The 22,073-nt window shown below is 39.1% G+C and overlaps 1 protein-coding gene across 2 annotated transcripts in view; it reads left to right on the plus strand.

Moving 5' to 3' along the window:
• MET (MET proto-oncogene, receptor tyrosine kinase) overlaps positions 1-22,073 on the plus strand; it is a 123,121-nt gene that overhangs the window by 64,834 nt on the left and 36,214 nt on the right. For both annotated transcript variants that reach the window (XM_009243165.4, NM_001168566.1), the window contains 6 exon segments: positions 584-757; positions 15,106-15,266; positions 17,196-17,298; positions 17,398-17,534; positions 18,218-18,379; positions 19,152-19,251. In XM_009243165.4, the coding sequence (XP_009241440.2) occupies positions 584-757; positions 15,106-15,266; positions 17,196-17,298; positions 17,398-17,534; positions 18,218-18,379; positions 19,152-19,251 (837 nt within the window).

Consider the following 22,073-nt stretch of genomic DNA (forward strand, 5'->3'; position numbering starts at 1 on the left):
TAGACCTAAGGGAGGTCTTTTTCAAAACTTCTCCTTTTGTCCTATATTTCTCAACAAGAAAAATAAACACACAGAATGAGAATTGCAGTCCTCATGACAGAGCTGTAGTGCAGGCAGATAAATCCTGGAAATGTACATTGGAATCGGACTCCAACCAATAATCCCTTTTCTCCTAGAGAAGAAAGTGCATCTTGATGCCAGAATGATATGCAACCTTACTTAGAATTTTCCAGAGGTTCAAGTGTGTTTTCCCACCACTTAAATTATACTCTCTTGTTATTTTAAAATCATCTCAGACAGGGCACAATGTCCCTGCTATGTAGAACCTCTAACATTGCATGGCAATGCTATGCTCACTGGACAATAATGTTACTTTTTCACATACCTGCTAACAATAAAGGAAAGGAAGGAATCAAATTTTTAAAATTTTAATCACTGTTATGACAGGATTTGCACACACAGTTGCTAAGTCTAGAAAATTCCATCAAATGATATTTACATGTACATTTTGTGTACTTACTTTATAATTAATGAACAAACTAGATACCCCTCTGGAAGCTCTTTCCACCCCTTTTCTTCACAGATCACGAAGATCCCATTGAATGGCTTGGGCTGCAGACATTTCCAGTCCTGCAGTCAGTGCCTCTCTGCCCCACCCTTTGTTCAGTGTGGCTGGTGCCATGACAAATGTGTGCGATCGGAGGAATGCTCGAGCGGGACATGGACTCAACAGATCTGTCTGCCTGCAATCTACAAGGTAGGAATCTCTAACAGCTGTCATACATGTTTTTGTTTGGTGTTTTTTGTTTTGTTTTGTTTTGTTTTTTGTTTTTTTAGATACAAATCCCACTAATGAAAAAAAATTTAAAAATCAATTTACTCATTTAGCTGTGAGTCATCAGCTAAAGCACCATCTCTCTCTTGGCTTTATCCCTCAGGCAGAGAGGGGTGGCGTTTGGGCATCCCCCCGAGTCCTGCACCTGAAGTGCTTGCTTCACATTGTCCAGGTTCTCTCCCTGGGCAGCTGCTCACCTTTAGTGCCGTGTGAATAAAAGAGTGGTGGTGAATAAACAACAGTGCTCCCCATTTTCTCACACTGGGGCCTCTTCCCTCCTGACTCACCCACTCTCTGATTCCTCGCCACTTCCTATATCGGCCAAGTGCCCAGGCATGAGCCTCCATCACAGAAACAGATCTGCTCATGGCATATCCTGGAACCCTGAGCTGAATCCTGCAAACTGGTGATCCCTGCCATGCTGGGGCACACAGGACAGTTTTCTTCCTGTCCGATGCATAGATGGTGGCCTTGTCTGTTCACAGATGAGACTGAATATTATTTCCCAGGGTGAGGTGGGAGGCAAGTGGAGGGTCAACACCCATGGGTGGCTGTGAGTCTTCCTTCAGTGTTCCCAGAAAAAAAGCAAAGGCTCAACGGATGACTATACTAACATCTATACTTCTGTAAGCCATGCCACTCTTTAATTCATTCCAAAAATATTTATTGAGTACATACCATTTAGCAGGCTGCCCTGTAGTCCCTGGGGAGATATAGTCCAGGACAAGACAAGCACATCTCTTGCTGATAGAGAACTCAGTTTCTGGCAATGGATATCAGCTCTAACATCACAGCCATGCTAACTATGTTGCCTTATTTGCTTAAGCACATATTCGGCACTATGAAAATCTCCATGCAATTTTAAAAAATTTCTTAGTCCAAAACATCTTGCTTAAAAACACTTCCCTGGTGAGAACCCAGTATGTATTTTTCTCTGTGTGCATGTAGAAAAGTTGGACTTTAGTAAATAGTTCTTATGAAAGATTAAAGTTAAAGGTCTCGGTCACCTGGTTCATGCCCAAGTAAACAAACTGTGCAAGTCAGAACAAGAACCACCCCCAAGTGCATGGCTGTTTTCATTTAGTTACGGTTTGGAGCAATATTTGTAGTGGGTGACTGGGTTTTAAACCAAGTTATTTTCTGTTAGGTGTGACACAGACACAGTTATTAAGACTTAGCTTGATCGACCAGAGAATAAACTAAAGACAGTAACAAAACAAATTTAAATCTATACTGTAGTATTTGTGCACTTTTTTGTTGTTCAGTATACTTTTGGAACTGTATGCAATTTTATACTTTTAAAAACAAACAATTTCAGCAATTTGAGACACTAGGAATCTGAACTCTGCTATTCCATGAAATACATATGGAAAATATATGTGTGTGTGCCCATGCAATTAAATCACACCAATTTCATTTCAAAAATAACCAAGCTGGTATTTTAAGTAAAGAAAATGGTTTGATAACCTGTACAAATGAAACATTTAATTTTTACTAATGTGCTTCCTTTTACTAAGCATAAAAGCTATACTAAAATGCCTAAAAATAAAGTAAATATTTCAGAATTTTCTGGAACCAGAAACTCTCTTGCAATATTTAAATCTCCCTCCTCTCTCACCCTTCCTAACTCTAGCATTCTATAGTTGATGATTCTCAAAGGTGGCATGCTACCATGCACAAGTCAGTGAAGCTTAAGCTGCAGTTGGGAAGGTAGGGCAGCTGAGTCCATAAATCCCTCTAGCTTCATAGTTGTTAGGAAGATTTCATGCTGCACTAGACTGTGACAGTTAGCATTCTTCCTGCAAAAAATAAGACAGATTCGAGGTGGTTGTTAAGATGGCCGAGTAGGAACAGCTCCGGTCTGCAGCTCCCAGCAAGATCAATGCAGAAGGCAGGTGATTTCTGCATGTCCAACAGAGGTACACGGCTCATCTCATTGGGACTGGTTAGACAGTGGGTGCTGCCCACGGAGGTCGAGCTGAAGCAGAGTGGGATGTTGCCTCACCTGGGAAGGGCAAGGGATTGGGGAACTCCCTCCCCTAGCAAAGAGAATCCTTGAGGGACTGTGTTGTGAGGAACAGTGCATTCCAGCCCAGATACTACACTTTCCCTATGGTTTTGGCAACTAACAGACCAGGAGATTCCCTCATTTGCCTACATCACCAGGGCCCTGGGTTTCAAGCACAAAACTGGGCAGCCATTTGGGCAGACACCAAGCTAGCTGCAGGAGTTTTTTTTCATACCCCAGTGGTGCCTGGAATGCCAGCAAGACAGAACCATTCACTCCCCTGGAAAGAGGGCTGAAGCCAGGGAGCCTAGTGGTCTAGCTCAGTGGATCCCACCCCCACAGAGCCCAGCAAGCTAAGATGCACTGGCTTGAAATTCTCACTGCCAGCACAGCAGTCTGAAGTTGACCTGGGATGCTGGAGCTTGGTGCAGGGAGGGTGTCCACCATTACTGAGGCTTGAATAGGCTATTTTCCCCTCACACTGTAAAGGGTACAGCTTCAGCAGACTTAAACATTCCTGCCTGCTGGCTCTGAAGAGAGCAGCAAATCTCCCAGCACAGTGCTCTAGCTCTGCTAAAGGACAGATTGCCTCCTCAAGTGGGTCCCTGACCCCTGTGCCTCCTGACTGGGAGACACCTCCCAGCAGGGGTTGACAGACACCTCACACAGGAGAGCTCCGGCTGGCATCTGGTGGGTGCCCCTCTAGGATGAAGCTTCCAGAGGAAGGAATAGGCAGCAATCTTTGCTGTTCTACAGTCTCTGCTGGTGATACCCTGGCAAACAGGGTCTGGAGTGGACCTCCAGCAAACTCCAGAAGACCTGCAGCAGTGAGGCCTGACTGTTAGAAGAAAAATTAACAAACAGAAAGGAATAGCATCAACATAAAGAAAAAGAACGTCCACACAAAAACCCTATTCAAAGGTCACCAACATCAAAGACCAAAGGTAGATAAATCCATGAAGATGAGGAAAAACCAGCGCAAAAAGGCTGAAAATTCCAAAAACCAGAACACCTCTTCTCCTCCAAAGGATCACAACTCCTTGCCAGCAAGGAAACAAAATTGAACAGAGAATGAGTTTGACAAATTGACAGCAGCAGGCTTCAGAAGTTGGGTAATAACAAACTCCTCCAAGCTAAAGGAGCATGTTTCAACCCAATGCAAGGAAGCTAAGAACCTTCAAAAAAAGTTAGAGGAATTGCTAACTAGAATAACCAGTTTAGAGAAAAACATGAATGACCTGATGGAGCTGAAAAACACAGCATGAGAACTTCATGAAGCATACACAAGTATCAATAGCCAAATCAATCAAGTGGAAGAAAGGATTGAATATCAGAGATTGAATATCAACTTAATGAATATCAACTTAATGAAATAAAGTGTGAAGACAAGATTAGAGAAAAAAGAATGAAAAGGAATGAACAAAACCTCCAAGAAATATGGGACTATGTGAAAAGACCAAACCTACATTTGATTGGTGTACCTGAAAGTTACACGGAGAATGGAACCAAGTTGGAAAACACTCTTCAGAATATTATCCAGGAGAACTTCCCCAACCTAGCAAGACAGACCAACATTCAAATTCAGGAAATACAGAGAACACCACAAAGATACTCCTCAAGAAGAGCAACCCCAAGACACCTAATCGTCAGATTCAACAAGGTTGCAACGAAGGAAAAAATGTTAAGGGCAGCCAGAGAGAAAAGTCAGGTTACCCACAAAGGGAAGCCCATCAGACTAATAGTGGATCTCTCTGCAGAAACCCTACAAGCCAGGCACAAGACAAGGATGCCCTCTCTCACCACTCCTGTTCAACATAGTGTTGGAATTTCTGGCCAGGACAATCAGGCAGGAGAAAGAAATAAAGGGTATTCAATTAGGAAAAGAGGAAGTCAAATTGTCCCTGTTTGCAGATGACATGATTGTATATCTAGAAAACCCCATTGTCTCAGCCCAAAATCTCCTTAAGCTGATAAGCAACTTCAGCAAAGTCTCAGGATACAAATTCAGTGTGCAAAAATCACAAGCATTCTTATACACCAATAACAGACAGAGAGCCAAATCATGAGTGAACTCCCATTCACAATTGCTTCAAAGAGAAGAAAATACCTGGGAATCCAACTTACAAGGGACGTGAAGGACCTCTTCAAGGAGAACTACAAACCACTGCTCAATGAAATAAAAGAGGATACAAACAAATGGAAGAACATTCCATGCTCATGGATAGGAAGAATCAATATCATGAAAATAGCCATTCTGCACAAAGTAATTTATAGATTCAATGCCATCCCCATCCAGCTACCAATGACTTTCTTCACAGAATTGGAAAAAACTACTTTAAAGTTCATATGGAACCAAAAAAGAGCCCGCATTGTCAAGTCAATCCTAAGCCAAAAGAACAAAGCTGGAGGCATCACGCTACCTGATTTCAAACTATACTACAAGGCTACAGTAACCAAAACAGCATGGTACTGGTACCAAAACAGAGATATCAACCAATGGAACAGAACAGAGCCCTCGGAAATAATACCACACATCTACAATTATCTGATCTTTGACAAACCTGACAAAAACAAGAAATGGGGAAAGGATTCTCTATTTAACAAATGGTGCTGGAAAAACTGGCTAGCCATATGTAGAAAGCTGAAACTGGATCCCTTCCCTATACCTTATACAAAAATTAATTCAAGATGGATTAAAGATGTAAATGTTAGACCTAAAACCATAAAAACCCTAGAAGAAAACCTAGGCAATACCATTCAGGACATAGGCATGGGCAAGGACTTCATGTCTAAAACACCAAAAGCAATGGCAACAAAAGCCAAAATTGACAAATGGGATCTAATTAAACTAAAGAGCTTCTGCACAGCAAAATAAACTACCATCAGAGTGAACAGGCAAACTACAGAATGGGAGAAAATTTTTGCAATCTACTCATCTGACAAAGGGCTAATATCCAGAATCTACAAAGAACTCAAACAAATTTACAAGAAAAAAACTAACAACCCCATCAACAAGTGGGTGAAGGATACGAACAGACACTTCTCAAAAGAAGACATTTATGCAGCCAAAAGACACACGAAAAAATGCTCATCATCACTGACCATCAGAGAAATGCAAATCAAAACCACAATGAGATACCATCTCACACCAGTTAGAATGGTGATCATTAAAAAGTCAGGAAACAATAGGTGCTGGAGAGCATGCGGAGAAATGGGAACACTGTTGCACTGTTGGTGGGACTGTAAACTAGTTCAACCATTGTGGAAGTCAGTGTGGCGATTCCTCAGGGATCTAGAACTAGAAACACCATTTGACCCAGCCATCCCATTACTGGGTATATACCCAAAGGATTATAAATCATGCTGCTGTAAAGACACATGCACACATACGTTTATTGCGGCACTATTCACAATAGCAAAGACTTGGAACCAACCCAAATGTCCAACAATGATAGACTGGATTAAGAAAATGTGGCACATATATACCATGGAATACTATGCAGCCATAAAAAAGGATGAGTTTGTGTCCTTTGTAGGGACATGGATGAAGCTGGAAACCATCATTCTGAGCAAACTATCACAAGGACAAAAAACCAAACACCACATATTCTCACTCATAGGTGGGAATTGAACAATGAGAACACTTGGACACAGGAAGGGGAATATCACACACTGGGGCCTGTTGTGGGGTAGGGGGAGGGGTGAGAGTTAGCATTAGGAGATATACCTAATGTAAATGACGAGTTAATGGTGCAGCACACCAACATGGCACATGTATACATATGTAACATGTATACACATGTAACAAACCTGCACATTGTGCACATGTACCCTAGAACTTAAAGTATACTAAAAAATATATATATATAAAAGAAACCCTACAAGCCAGAAGAGAGTGGGGGCCAATACTCAACATTCTTAAAGAAAATAATTTCCTACCCAGAATTTCATATCCAGCCAAACTAAGCTTCATAAGTGAAGAAGAAATAAAATCCTTTACAGACAAGCAAATGCTGAGAGATTTTGTCACCATCAGGCCTGTCTTACAAGAGCTCCTGAAGGAAGCACTAAATATAGAGAGGAAAAACTGGTACCACCTACTGCAGAAACATACCAAATTGTAAAGACCATCGACACTATGAAGAAACTACATCAACCAATGGGCAAAATAACCAGCTAGGATCAAATTCACACATAACACTATTAACCTTAAATGTAAATAGGCTAAATGCCCCAATTAAAAGACACAGACTGGCAAATTGGATAAAGAGTCAAGACCCATTGGTGTGCTGTATTCAGGAGACCCATCTCACATGCAAAGACACACATAGGCTCAAAATAAACGGATGGAGGAAGACTTACCAAGCAAATGGAAAGCAAAAAAAGCAGGGGTTGCAATCCTAGTCTCTGATAAAACAGACTTCAAACCAACGAAGATTAAAAAAGACAAAGAAGGGCATTACATAATGGTAAAGGGATCAACACAACCAGAAGAGCTAACTCTCCTAAATGTGTATGCACCCAATACAGGAGCACCCAGATTCATAAAGCAAGTCCTTAGAGACCTACAAAGAGACTTAGACTCCCACACAACAATAATGGGAGACTTTAACCCCCCACTGTCAACATTAGACAGATCAACGAGACAGAAATTTAACAAGGATATCCAGGACTTGAACTCAGCTCTGGACCAAGCAGACCTAATAGACATCTACAGAACTCTCCATTCCAAATCAATAGAATATACATTCTTCTCAGCACCACATAGCACTTATTCTAAAATTGATCACATAATTGGAAGTAAAACACTCCTCAGCAAATGCAAACAAACAGTCTCTCAGATCACACTACAATCAAATTAGAACACAAGTTTAAGAAACTCACTCAAGGCCAGGTGCAGTGGCTCACGCCTGTAATCCCAGCACTTTGGGAGGCCAAGGCAGGCGGATCACAAGGTCAGGAGATCGAGACCATCCTGACTAACATGGTGAAACCCCATCTCCACTAAAAATACTAAAAATTAGCCGGGCGTGGTGGTGGACACCTGTAGTCCCAGCTACTAGGGAGGCTGAGGCAGGAGAATGGCTTGAATCCAGGAGGCGGAGCTTCTAGTGAGCCACGATTGTGCCACTGCACTCCAGCCTGGGCAACAGAGTGAGACTCTGTGTCAAAAACAAAAACAACAACAAAAAAAAAAAAAAAGAAAAAGAAAAAAGAAACTCGCTCAAAACCACACAACTACCTGGAAACTGAACAACCTGCTCCTGAATGACTACTGGGTAAATAACTGGTACATTTGTTATTTTTCAAGTTAAATAACGAAATTAAGGCAGAAATAAATAAGTTCTTTAAAACCAATAAGAACAAAGACAAAGACACAACATATCAGAATCTCTGGGACACAGCTAAAGCAGTGTTTAGAGGGAAATTTGCAGCACTAAATGCCCACAGGAGAAAGTGGGAAAGATCTAAAATCAACCCCTAACATCACAATTAAAAGAACTAGAGAAGCAAGAGCGAACAAATTCAAAAGCTAACAGAAGACAAGAAATAACTAAGATCAGAGCAGAACTGAAGGACATAGAGACACGAAAAACCCCAGGAGCTGGTTTTTTTAAAAGATCAACAAAATTGATAGACCCCTAGCCAGAATCATCAAGAAGAAAAGAGAGAAGAATCAAATAGACACAGTACAAAATGATAAAGGGGATATCACCACTGATCCCACAGAAATACAAACTACCATCACAGAATACTATAAACATCTCCATGCAAATAACTAGAAAATCTAGAAGAAATGGATAAATTCCTGGACACATACAGCCTCCCAAGACTAAACTAGGAAGAAGTCAAATCCCTGTATAGACCAATAACAAGTTCTGCAATTGAGGCAGTAATTAACAGCCTACCAAAGGAAGAAAGCCCAGGACCAGACGGATTCACAGCCAAATTCTACCAGAGGTACAAAGAGGAGCTGGTACCATTCCTTCTGAAACTATTCCAAACAATAGAAAAAAAAGGGACTCCTCCCTAACTCATTTTGTGAGGCCAGCATCATCCTGATACCAAAACCAGACAGAGACACAACACAAAAAAGGAAAATTTCAGGCCAATATCCCTGATGAACATCGATGCAAACATCCTCAATAAAATACTGGCAAACCAAATCCAGCAGCACATCAAAAAGCTTATCCAGCACGATCAAGTTGGCTTCATCCCTGGGATGCAAGGCTGGTTCAACATAGGCAAATCAATAAACATAATCCATCACGTAAACAGAACCAATGACAAAAACCACATGATAATTGCAATAGATGCAGAAAGGGCCTTTGATAAAATTCAACACCCCTTCGTGCTAAAAACTCTCAATAAACTAGGTATTCATGGAACTTATCTCAAAATAATAAGAGCTATTTATGATAAACCCACAGCTGATATCATATTGAATGGGCAAAAGCTGGAAGCATTCCCTTTGAAAACCGGCACAAGACAAGGATGCCCTCTCTCACCACTCCTGTTCAACACAACATTGGAAGTTCTGGCCAGGGCAATTAGGCAGGGGAAACAAAGCATATTCAGATAGGAAGAGAGGAAGTCAAATTGTCTCTGTTTGCAGATGACATGATTGTATATTTAGAAAACCCCGTTGTCTCAGCCCAAAATCTCCTTAAGCTGATAAGCAACTTCAGCAAAGTCTCAGGATACAAAATCAATGTGCAAAAATCACAAGCATTCCTATACACCAATAATAGCCAAACAGAGAGCCAAATCATGCGTGAACTCCCATTCACAATTGCTACAAAGAGAATAAAATACCTAGGAATACAACTTACAAGGGATGTAAAGGACCTCTTTAAGAACTACAAACCACAAGCAAATGGAAAAACATTCCATGCTCATGGATAGGAAGACTCAATATTGTGAAAATGGCCATATTGCCCAAAGTAATTTATACATTCAATGCTATCCCCATAAAGCTACCATTGACTTTCTTCACAGAATTAGAAAAAGCTACTTTAAATTTCATATGGAACCAAAAAAGAGCCTACATAGACAAGACAATCCTAAGCAAAAAGAACAAAGCTGGTGGCACCACACTACCTGATTTCAAACTATACTGTAAGGTTGCAGTAACCAAAACAGCATGGTACTGGTACCAAAACAGAGATATAGACCAATGGAACAGAACACAGGCCTCAGAAATAACACCACACATTTACAACCATCTGATCTTTTACAAACCTGACAAAAACAAGCAATGGGGAAAGGATTCCCTATTTAATAAATGGTGTTGGGAAAACTGGCTAGCCATATGCAGAAAACTGAAACTGGACCCCTTCCTTACACCTTATACAAAAATTAACTCAAGATAGATTAAAGACTTAAACGTAAGACCTAAAAACTATAAAAACCCTAGAAGAAAACCTAGGCAATACCATTCAGGACATACGCATGGGCAAAGACTTCATGACTAAAACACCAAAAGCAATGGCAACAAAAGCCTAAATTGACAAATGGGATCTAATTAAAGAGCTTCTGCACAGCAAAAGAAACTATCATCAGAGTGAACAGGCAACCTACAGAACAGGATTAAAGTGTTGCAATCTATTCATCTGACTAAGGGCTAATATCCAGAATCTACAAGGAACTTAAACAAATTTACAAAAAAAAAAAAAAACATCAAAAAGTGAGCCAAGGATATAAACAGACACTTCTCAAAAGAAGACATTTAGGCGGCCAACAAACATGTGAAAAAAAGCTCATCATCACTGGTTATTAGAGAAATGCAAATCAAAACCACAGTGAGATCCCATCTCACACCAGTTAGAATGGTGATCATTAAAAAGTCAGGAAACAACAGATGCTGGAGAGGATGTGGAGAAATAGGGAACGCTTTTACACTGTTGGTGGGAGTGTAAATTAGTTCAACCATTGTGGAAGACAGTATGGTGATTCCTCAAGGATCTAGAACCAGAAATACCATTTGACCCAGCAATCCCATTACTGGGTATATACCCAAAGGATTATAAGTCATTCTCATATAAAGATACATGCACACGTATGTTTATTGCAGCACTACTCACAATAGCAAAGACTTGGAACCAACCCAAATGCCCATCAATGATAGACTGGATAAAGAAAATGTAGCACATATATACCATGGAATACTATGCAGCCATAAAAAAGGATGAGTTCATGTCCTTTGCAGGGACATGGATGAAGCTGGAAACCAGAATTCCCAGCAAGCTAACACAGGAACAGAAAACCAAACACTGCATGTTCTCACTCATAAGTGGGAGTTGAACCATGAGAACACATGGACACAAGGAGGGGAACATCACACATAGGGGCCAGTCGGGTGGCAGGGGTCTAGGGGAGGGATAGCATTAGGAGAAATACCTAATGTAGATGACAGATAATCTTATGTGTCTTAAACTTTGCAGGCACAAAATCCAGCTAATGCATAGAGCTTCACTTTCTAATATATGCAAGTTAACCTGCTTTTCAAGGTACATGATGTTCAGTGGCTAAAATTCTTTACAGTTCTAGATATGAGAGATTTCGGGATTGAAAGCCCATTATTTTGCTTCAGACATGGTATCTGATCTCATACTTAAAGAGCAATGAGAAATGCTTCAGAAAAGGGAGAGCGCTTTTTATTATATTCTGAATGTATTAGGATGAAGTTATCATATCTTGTAGGGTTGAAAATTCAGGCCGGGCGCGGTGGCTCACACCTGTAATCCCAGCACTTTGGGAGGCCGAGGCGGGCAGATCACGAGGTCAGGAGATCGAGACCATCCTGGCTAACACAGTGAAACCCTGTCTCCACTAAAAATAGGAAAAATTAGCCAGACATGGTGGCGGGCACCTGTAGTCCCAGCTACTCGGGAGGCTGAGGCAGGAGAGTGGCGTGAACCCAGGAGGCAGAGCTTGCAGTGAGCCAAGATTGCGCCACTGCACTCCAGCCTGGGAGACAGAACGAGACTCCGTCTCAATAAAAAAAAAAAAAAAAAAAAAAAAGAAAATTCAACCCCAGTGAGACAATAGAACTATTAATTGATCAGAATACTCAGAAAAGCAATATTATATGGGGGTAGGAGGGTAGTCAGGCAGTATACTGCCACCAGTAAATATATTTGTGACCTCTACTAAAGAGGAAAGGAGACCCCTTTTGGAGTTTTTTTGTTCTGTTTTGTTTTTGTTTTTTAGTTTTCTCATGTTTTATCCTAATGGGTTTTGAAAACATGATCATTTAAAAATACTGTTGAAATGGGCCCATCAGTGATGTGATCTTTCACCTGTGAAAAGACAAGGGCTCCTTTTCTGGCTGTATCTCCCCTATCCAGACAGGTAGGAGACCCAGCCTCTGTGGCTTTATGCCGGACGCTCATTTCCTGCCCACAGAGTTTCTCTGCCCTTCAGGATAACTCAGAGTTTGCCAGCCATTGTTGGGTCTATCCAAGGGTGTGTAGTTCACAACTGCTTCCTTCCTTTTTCCCTAGAAGGGTAAAGGTTACCCCATAAACTAAGGGGAAAATGCCCAGCCCAGAGAGAAAAGCTAAGCAGAGCCAGCCTTTTGGATCCTGAGGGGCTAGCAGAGGGCTTATAATAACTCTTTCTATTGCCGGGGCCCCAGTTGCACAGCTCTCTGCGTCTTTTCTCAAATCATCACCCAATCCCTTTGCCTTTTATAGAAAGTGATGGTGATGATGTGTGTAGAGTGACAGACTTCAGTTTTTACGTAGAAAGACGGGATGTAGGCAATGGGATCAGGTCAACATCAGCCTTGGGCAGCTGTTTTCAGTGGGGAGGCCTCCTCATTAGAAGAGCCCGCAGCAGCTGTGTGACTGCCTCAGGCTGAAGAGAGTCCTGGGAGGGTTGGATGTCTTGTTCTCTCCTACTGGATTTCTACCATAATAATAGTGAACAGATTTATATTTCTAGTGGTTCTCATTTGGCTAGACATGGATGAGGTAAATTTTCAGGAAAGGCACAACAGTGTAATGGATTTTTATGGGTAAAATGGCTATCATAAAAGCTTTAAGCTAAAACTTTAAAGGGGTTTGGTAACAAGGGTAAGTTAAGACTTTGGTTTGCAATTATTTACTTAGGAAGGATGGAAATGTTTGCAAGTTTGAATTTGGCTAAAAGCCCTTCTTAATTGTAAAAGAATCACTTTTAGATGTTCACAAACTGAGCTTTAGCAAATACCTTTACTGGTTCTTGAGTTGCCTCTATCTTAGTTTTCCCACCATTGTACTTTACAGCACAATTTACAATATGTCCCCACCCCCAAAAGAGCATTTCCTTTCTCAATTGTCACAAAGCTGCTGAGAAGAAGCTTATTTTTAACTTGGAAATGTGTTTTGTTTTAATAGTTTTAGCCTGAGAGCAATTATCTTACACAATTTATTGGTGATTAATGCTGTCTTAAATCATGACTAACCAAGTTTTATCAATAAATCCATTGATAACACACCAAAAATGAGTCTGCAATAATAAAATGAGCCTGTTATTTGCTTAACATCAACCATCGGGGGAAAAGTTTAATCCTAAAAATGAGATGTAAAACAATGCCAATGAAGATAATTAGGAAAAATTGTTACAATACTGATTTTGGGCCCTCTCTGGTTCTGTTTTTATCTATTTCTAAAAGAAACAACATAACATATATGTTAAATATTACATAATTTTTAAAAGGCTGAGTGTGTCAACTAACCAGCCTGGTATACATCAAATAGTGACCATATTTAAAGAACAAGGAAAAATCTTCAGTCATTAATAAATGTGAACTAACAGGTTTAAAGAAGTAGATTCACTTATTCATTTGTTAGTGCCTGGCACATAGGAGGTGCTTTATTAAGAAATGATTAATGAAACCTGGGCTGCATAACAAGACCCCATCTCTACAGAAAATTTTTAAATTAGCTGGGTGAGGTGGCGCACACCTATAGTCCTGTCTACTTGAGAGGCCGAGGCGGGAGGATTGCTTGAGCCCAGGAGTTTGAGGCTGCAGTGAGCTAGGACTATGCCACTGCACTCCAGACTGGGCAAGAGTGAGACCCCCATCTCTAAAAATAAATAAGTAAATAATGAATGAATGAATGAATGAATGATGGGCAGATATGTGTTCAAAAACCATCTATGTGTTTCATATTATGCTAGCTGCTGAATGCAACTGGGCAAACATTGGATACCAAATGAGGTATTTTTACTATGCAACTTTTGTCTCTGGGTGGGGAATACCATAGCAACCAGAATGTAGTGCACGCAGCCAGTGCACAGAGCAAGGCATATAATGGCTGGACCTTGGCTTATAGGGCACATGAAGGAGTTTGATCAGAGCTCAGTCTGAAGGCTGATGAAGAGTTACAATCAGAGTTATGAGCAAGTAAAAGTCTGGGCCCAACATGTTTCTCCTGCCCTAAAGAGCCCTAGAAGATGAATTCACTTCAGAATGGCCCAAAAAGGACCAGGTCCAATGGCTCATGCTTGTAATCCTAGCACTTTGGGAGGCCAAGGCAGGAGGATCACTTGAGCCCAGGAGTTTGAGACCAGCTGGGCAACATAGTGAGACCCTGTCTCTAGAAAAAAAAAAATAGCCAAGCATGGTGGCCCATGCCTGTGATCCCAGCTACTCAGGAGGCTAATGTGGGAGGATTGCTTGAGCTCAAAAGGTTGAGGCTGCAGTGAGCTGTGATCATGCCGCTGCACTCCAGCCTGAACAACAGAGCCAGACTCTATCTGAAAAAGAAAAGAAAAGAAATGAAAGAAGGAAGGAAGGAAGGAAGGGAGGGAGGGAGGGAGGGAGGGAGGGAAAGAAAAAGAAAGAAAGAAAGAAAGAAAGAGACAGAAAGAAAGAAAGAAAGAAAGAAAGAAAGAAAGAAAGAAAGAAAGAAAGAAAGAAAGAAAGAAAGAAAGAAAGAAAAGAAAGAAAGAAAGAAAGAAAGAGACAAAACAGAAGGGCTCGAAAAGCCCGTTTATTCCTACCGAGCTGCATCTGCTCTTTGTCCCATCTCTGGATCTCCTGAAAACAACTTGTTTCATTAGCATGTCATGTAGTTTTAATGTTTGTTCCAGATGCTCTGAAATTTGTGACCCTTTTTCCTTTAGTGAAAATTAAATTTTTACTAAATTGTGGGAAAATGAAGGAATTTCAGACTATTTAAGGATACACATTTTGTTTGTTCATTTTCCATATATGTGAAAAATTATAATATATTGGATTTTTTTTTAAAGTTCTATGTTGTCCTTGTAGGTTTTCCCAAGTAGTGCACCCCTTGAAGGAGGGACAAGGCTGACCATATGTGGCTGGGACTTTGGATTTCGGAGGAATAATAAATTTGATTTAAAGAAAACTAGAGTTCTCCTTGGAAATGAGAGCTGCACCTTGACTTTAAGTGAGAGCACGATGAATATGTAAGGATCTTAAAATGCTTTGCTGGGGTGTGCTTGGAAAATAGGTTTTGTTTTTGAATGAATATTTGTTTTAAAATTGCTCAAGAAGTTCATCTCTTGAATTAAAAAGGGTCTTGGCCTGTCACATGCCTTGTGGGTCTGTCCTGTTTTGTTCTTGCAATCCCATTTACTCATTGGATTTGAAGAGAGAGAAAGGTGACATGGCCTAGGTGAAGAGAAGAGGCCAGAAATGGGAGTTTCTCAACCATTTATGCGACAAGTCTTCAGGTGTTGTCTGAGTAGATTTGCAAGAGTAGCACTAGTTGGGATCACTTCATCCTTGAAGTCTTCAAATGTAGAGTCTCCAAAGGCTTTTTCTACAGAAATCAGTAAACAGCTCAGCATGGATCCTCTCTTTTAAATTCACTTTCTAAACCTCAGAAATGTAGTGAGGCAGCTGAATCACGTGTTCGACATTTTTTAGATGAGTTAAAATTTATATTCAGCTTATATTTACTGGCACTGCAATATATGGGCTGTATCTCACTGAATCATCCCCACAGTCCTGGGAGGGAGCAGTATCATTCCTATAATACAAAGGAGGTACCTGAAGTTCAGAGAGGTGAAATGTGGCTTCACAGAGGTAATCCAGAGAGTAAGAGCTGAACAAGACTTCAGCTCAGCTCTGATCAGCTTCTGATCCAAGACCCGTCCTAGTTCTACTGTATTCTACATGTACCCTTCTACAAGCTTTGAATTCCATAATCATCAGAGAATCCAGAAATTATTCATTATCACATAATAACAACACCCAAACACTTAAAGTTTTATGGTTGAATCTTTATGGTTGAACCCATTCTATCAGGTGGTTATTTTATATCTAATAGAATTCGTTTCAGGGTTACACAAAGGTCCGAATCTATCCATTTTACTGAGACCAAAACACTAATGAAGGTAATATTTGTTAGCTGAATGGCAAAACAAATATTTTCTAGCAATCTCTCTTGTAAAATCTCCAAAACTCTTAATCATTGCATATAAATCAGGACCTGTAAAAGTAAAGCATAATTCATTCTCTTCTTTAAAATGTTATTTAATAAATCAAATTGTATTTAAATTTTTTCAGAACTATACGATTATTCATTCAGAAATAATTCTGTGGAATGCCATCACAATTTCATTGTCATTTAAGTAATTTAAATAAGCATGTACAAGTATAACCACAGAAATATACCTGTTGACATACTTTAATGAAGAGATTGGCCTATTTGTAGTTAGCCCATTGTTTCATATGCAACTGAGATACTATCTGAAGTAGACCAAACATTATCCCCAAATATTAATATTATCCAAACTTAGATTATTATGCACTATTCAATTGGTGAGGTCTGCATGGATAAGGTCTGATATTTCCTGTTTGTCTGTATAAGTACTATAGTACCGTTAATATAAAGTTTAGTATAGGCAGGGTGCAGTGGCTCACGCCTGTGATCCCAGCACTTTGGCAGACCAAGGCAGGAGGATCACCTGAGCCCAGGAATTCAAGACCAGCCTGGGCAACATAGTGAGACTCCATCTCTACAAAAAAAAAAAATTTTTTTTTTAATTAACCGGATGCCGTGGCACGCACCTCTAGTTCCAACTCCTGAGTCCAGAGGATCCTTTGAGCCCAGGAGTTCAAGGCTGCTGTGAGCTATGACTATGTCACTGCCCTCCAGCCTGGGTGACAGAGCAAGATCCTGTCTCTTTTTAAATAAAAATAAAAATTAAGTTTATCATAGTATAGAAATAGAATTATATAATTTTTGGCCTTAATGCTTATCTTGAAACTCTGCTTGCTATTCAAAGCAGTCAGCTCACCATTTAGAGTTAATGTCACTTCCTATAAAACAACCTAACCAGAAAATGCCTTGGATTTGTCATGTATTAAACTTTGGGTTTTTTTTCCAGATTGAAATGCACAGTTGGTCCTGCCATGAATAAGCATTTCAATATGTCCATAATTATTTCAAATGGCCACAGGACAACACAATACAGTACATTCTCCTATGTGGTAAGGAAGATTCTATCCTATCATGTTTGATTTTTACTTAATCTATTTAGAATTATAAGATGAACAAGTTACTTTGTTTTGTTTTTATCTCCCCTCCAGGATCCTGTAATAACAGGTATTTCGCCGAAATATGGTCCTATGGCTGGTGGCACTTTACTTACTTTAACTGGAAATTACCTAAACAGTGGGAATTCCAGACACATTTCAATTGGTGGAAAAACATGTACTTTAAAAAGGTGTTGTAAATTTATTTTTTGTTGCATCTATCAATTTGAATTAACATCTGTACCTTAAAAATTAAGCAGATTGCTTTTTGTGTGTGTGTGGAGAAGAAAAATCAAGATGTTTATTTGTTTACTCTCCTGCTGACAAAACTTCCTCCTTCCAAAATTCATCTACTTCTTTTGCTGATTTTTCTTCCTTTCTCTTGTTTTTTAGCAATCCTACTTTGCAGTTTTGTCTTCCCATCCACCCTCTTTATTGTTATAGCTTAGGATCTTAGCTATACTATGAGCTATGAGAGTCTGGTCATTGACAATAATTTAAAATAAACATTTTCATCAAGATTTGTAATTAGACTAAGCCACTCTGGGGAAGGAAGAAATGGAGAAAATTGGGTTTGGGAGACAGTTATGTTTCTGCTTCTTAGAGTTGGAAGAGCTCAGTTTAATCAAGTACAAAAGTACTTTAAAGGTTTTTTTTCTAAATCTCAAATGTTTTCCAGTCAAGGATAGCTTGTCTACAACAAAGCTAAGTTTGAGATCCAGTCAGATTAAACAGCCTACACTAGAAAAGGCTTCCTCTCAGGAAATTCCCACTTAGGAGCCATTGAGTTATATCCTTTTGATTCATGGATATAATTCTAAAATATGTGTATCTCTAATAGCTAAGATTCATTTTCTTAATTTTTTTTGTTCAGTGTGTCAAACAGTATTCTTGAATGTTATACCCCAGCCCAAACCATTTCAACTGAGTTTGCTGTTAAATTGAAAATTGACTTAGCCAACCGAGAGACAAGCATCTTCAGTTACCGGGAAGATCCCATTGTCTACGAAATTCATCCAACCAAATCTTTTATTAGGTAAGTAGAAGCTTCTGATGGGTATAAGAAAACAATGAATACGAGGATGATTTTGCTGTAGAATAGTCAAGAGGAATTGCAGTTTTATCTCTGGCTTTGATGCTGTTATGTTGCTTTTGAAGGCTTCCTTTCCAATTCAGGAGAGAAAACTACATTCAGGTTCTGAGTACAGTTTGACTTATCAATGCTAGTTCATTCCAAGAAGTATTTTATCTTGTTCTATTACATTTAAACAGATTATAGCAAAATAGTTTAATGTGGCATTGTAGTATACATGCACTTACATTATGTACATATCAATTCTATACTAACCTTAGTGCCCAGAAGTGGAATCACCTTTTTTCTTCCATTCTCTAGAATATTTTTTTGTCCTGCCTGCTTTACACACAGCTTTTCTTTATGCCAGACTCTCTTTGAATTGGTATCTCATTGAATCCAGTTCAATCTGCCCTGTTTCCGTTCATTCTATCAGTCTAGCAACAATAGTTAAGTTCGGTTTTCTTTGTATTTTTTTCAGAGGTGAAATATTTATTTTGTGTAATTCGGTGAATAAAATACAAATGCATTTCTTAAGCTTATGAAATATGAATTTTAAAAATATTTTCAAGTTAAATAAGTTGTTTCCAAAGAACAGTTACCCATGAACTTCCATTTGATGTTGACTGTGCCTCTGACCTGTGATCAATGCAGGTGATTAAATTGAATCCCTCTCTTACAGTACTTGGTGGAAAGAACCTCTCAACATTGTCAGTTTTCTATTTTGCTTTGCCAGTGGTGGGAGCACAATAACAGGTGTTGGGAAAAACCTGAATTCAGTTAGTGTCCCGAGGATGGTCATAAATGTGCATGAAGCAGGAAGGAACTTTACTGTGGTAAGTCCTTTGAGCAATGGTTCTACTCAGAGCTCTGCATCTCTGCCTGTAACCACGTGGGTTTCATGGTACCTGAAACATCTCAGTTTCACCTTTAAGATTTGCTAGTTAATTTCCTTGCAATGGAGCCAAGTAGTATTTTTTATTTAACAACTGAAATTATCTAGAGTCTTGGGTTAACCATGTGGAAAAAATACACACACATACACACATGCATATATAATGTTTAGACAAGAATGAAGATTACCAATTTGAGACAGTGTTTTTTTATGTTTGTTTGTTGGTTGGTTGGTTTTGAGGGTTTTTTTGAGACAGTATCTCACCCTGTCATCCAGGCTGGAGTGCAAAGGCACGATCTCGGCTCACTGCAATTTCCCCCTCCCAGGTTCAAGCAATTCTCCACCACAGCCTCCCAAGTAGCTGGGACTACAGGCACGAGCCATCATGCCTGGCTAATTTTTGTATTTTTTGGTAGAGACGAGGTTTCACCATGTTGGCCAGGCTGGTCTCAATCTCCTGACCTCAAATGATCTGCCCACCTCGGCCTCCCAAAGTGCTGGGATTACAGGTGTGAGCTACTGCGCCTGGCCTGAGGCAGTGTTTTTACAGTCAGTACAAATGGAAATCACAGCATTTCCCTAGTCCCTTTTTAATGCATCATAGAACATGGACCCTTTTGCTCTAATAAAATCCTTGGAAAAAGTTGCTGATCTTGCAGCAGTATTCTTGCCTTTCTAAGCAGCAGACATATGCTTTCTTACAGCCCCCTGTTCGTCTTACCATTCTTCTTGTCCCTTTGTTAGCATATTATCAAGTAACAAGAAAGAGCATTAGAATATTTACATTATGTCCTAAAGTGTGAATGTTATTTGCTGTTTCTCCACCTATCCTTATTTTATATAGGTCACATTAAAGTGGTAGTTTTAGTTTAGACCTTAGAAAGGTTGGAGTTATTTCCAAAGATTCCATACATTTTGTTGATGTTTTTCTCTAATATAGAATACCATAATATAGTAGGACTTGAGCACTCAACTCAGAATGAAAGTTCTAAGTGCTCTTGCTCAAGCAAGGTCTTGATTGGTCAGGTGATAGATTGAATTACAGCACTTCCTTTCAGATTCCCCATCCAATATTTCTTGAAGACTAAAGCCACAATGTTCTTTAATTACAAAAACCAATTTGGGGCTAAAAATGTCAAGCCGAATCACCAAATAATAAGGTCATTTCAAATAAGATTTTTCTTGGCCTTCTCAATCAGCCACATTGCATCACCTCTAAAGAGTATTATTAGATTTTTATCATATTCCTGAGAGATTGTACTCTAGGGAGTCACCATATGAAGCAAAGGATTTTGAAACCAATCCCCCAATCCCCACACATGGCCACAAACAAAGTTAGAGTACCACTGCTATTAATTTAAAGGACATCAGTTCTCCACAACTAAGCATAACAATTTTTCATTAACCAAATAAGAATAACAGTAACCCTCTTTGGTGTTGGTATGAGACCTTTTAAAGTAGAAATCTGAGAAATTATTAATTTATCTAATTAATGCTGAGCCTACATTATTAAGATAATGACTGAATTTCCTTTCTTCTCCCTCACTGGCATTAAAGTGACACTCAGAATGCCTCTTAGCTTCAGTCATTTGTTTGTAATCAAATATTTATTAAAAACTTTTTAGGTGTCACACATGAGAGTTACATATCCCAAGGATGATTCAAACAATGGTAGATGATAAAAATCTTATTTGTTTATATATCTGGAAATATAAACTTCTGTTGTTTTAGCCACAAATATGTTAGTACAGTAGAACTATGCATTAGAATCGGACAAGAGTGAAAAATTCAGTGGATCTATTTTACTATTTACTATTTATTTTAGTGTCGTTTGTGAAAATTACTTTATAAAGAGATATGTATTCATTCCATGTTCCCTGCCACTTATAGAATTTAAAGCTGATCATGATGAATTGAACCCATTTATTATTTAACAAATAAAAACTCTTGGTCAGGTCTGATTTAGATATATAGGTCCAGCCACAATAACTTTAAGTCCAATAAACTTGAATCCTTTCAAAACAAAAACAATCATCTTCATAACAAAATGTATATTAAATTGTTAACGTGTGCATTATGCCCTAGGAGCCTGCAGTTTATTGTGTAGTTCTCAAATTTCTAGTTATGTAAACAATTATTGTGATGACAGTAAAATCATTCATGTCCATTAGGAATAAATAACTTTTAGCATTATAATATTAATTTTATATAAAACTAAATAGTATAATTTTATCCATGTTATATCTCTATCAGTTTTATCTGCTGCCGATATACATTTTTAATGTAAGATCATTTTTTAAATTATTTTTTTAAAGAAAATAGCAAATAACAAATTGTTTGTCCTTTTTATGTATATCCTGAGTCCTTTTTCTATTGTGGGCATAAGTAAATGTTTTATCTCCAACTATACTTGTCAAAGAAAGGAAATCTAAGGGATGTTGTTGCTTGTTTGTCTTTTCCTTGGGGGAAAAATGCAACCGTTAACCTTAGATGTACCACTATGTGTTGCTGGTTTAGTCTAAGTACAATCAAGAGGAAGCTATATTTTCCAAAATTCCATAAATCAGAATTCCAAAGAGGAAGATTTGAAATGAGACATGAAAGGGCATGAAATAATAATAGCAGAGGCTTTGTAAAATAGAGAGCATAGGAAAAGGTTTCAATATAAACTATGTCATAGACAAAAAGATAGCATGGGAGTGAAGACATTGAATTTTGGAGTTAATGGCCTAGGATTTATATTCGCTATTCTGCCACTCCAAG

Source organism: Pongo abelii, chromosome 6 (genome assembly GCF_028885655.2).
Source record: "Pongo abelii isolate AG06213 chromosome 6, NHGRI_mPonAbe1-v2.0_pri, whole genome shotgun sequence".
NCBI classification, from domain to species: domain Eukaryota; kingdom Metazoa; phylum Chordata; class Mammalia; order Primates; family Hominidae; genus Pongo; species Pongo abelii.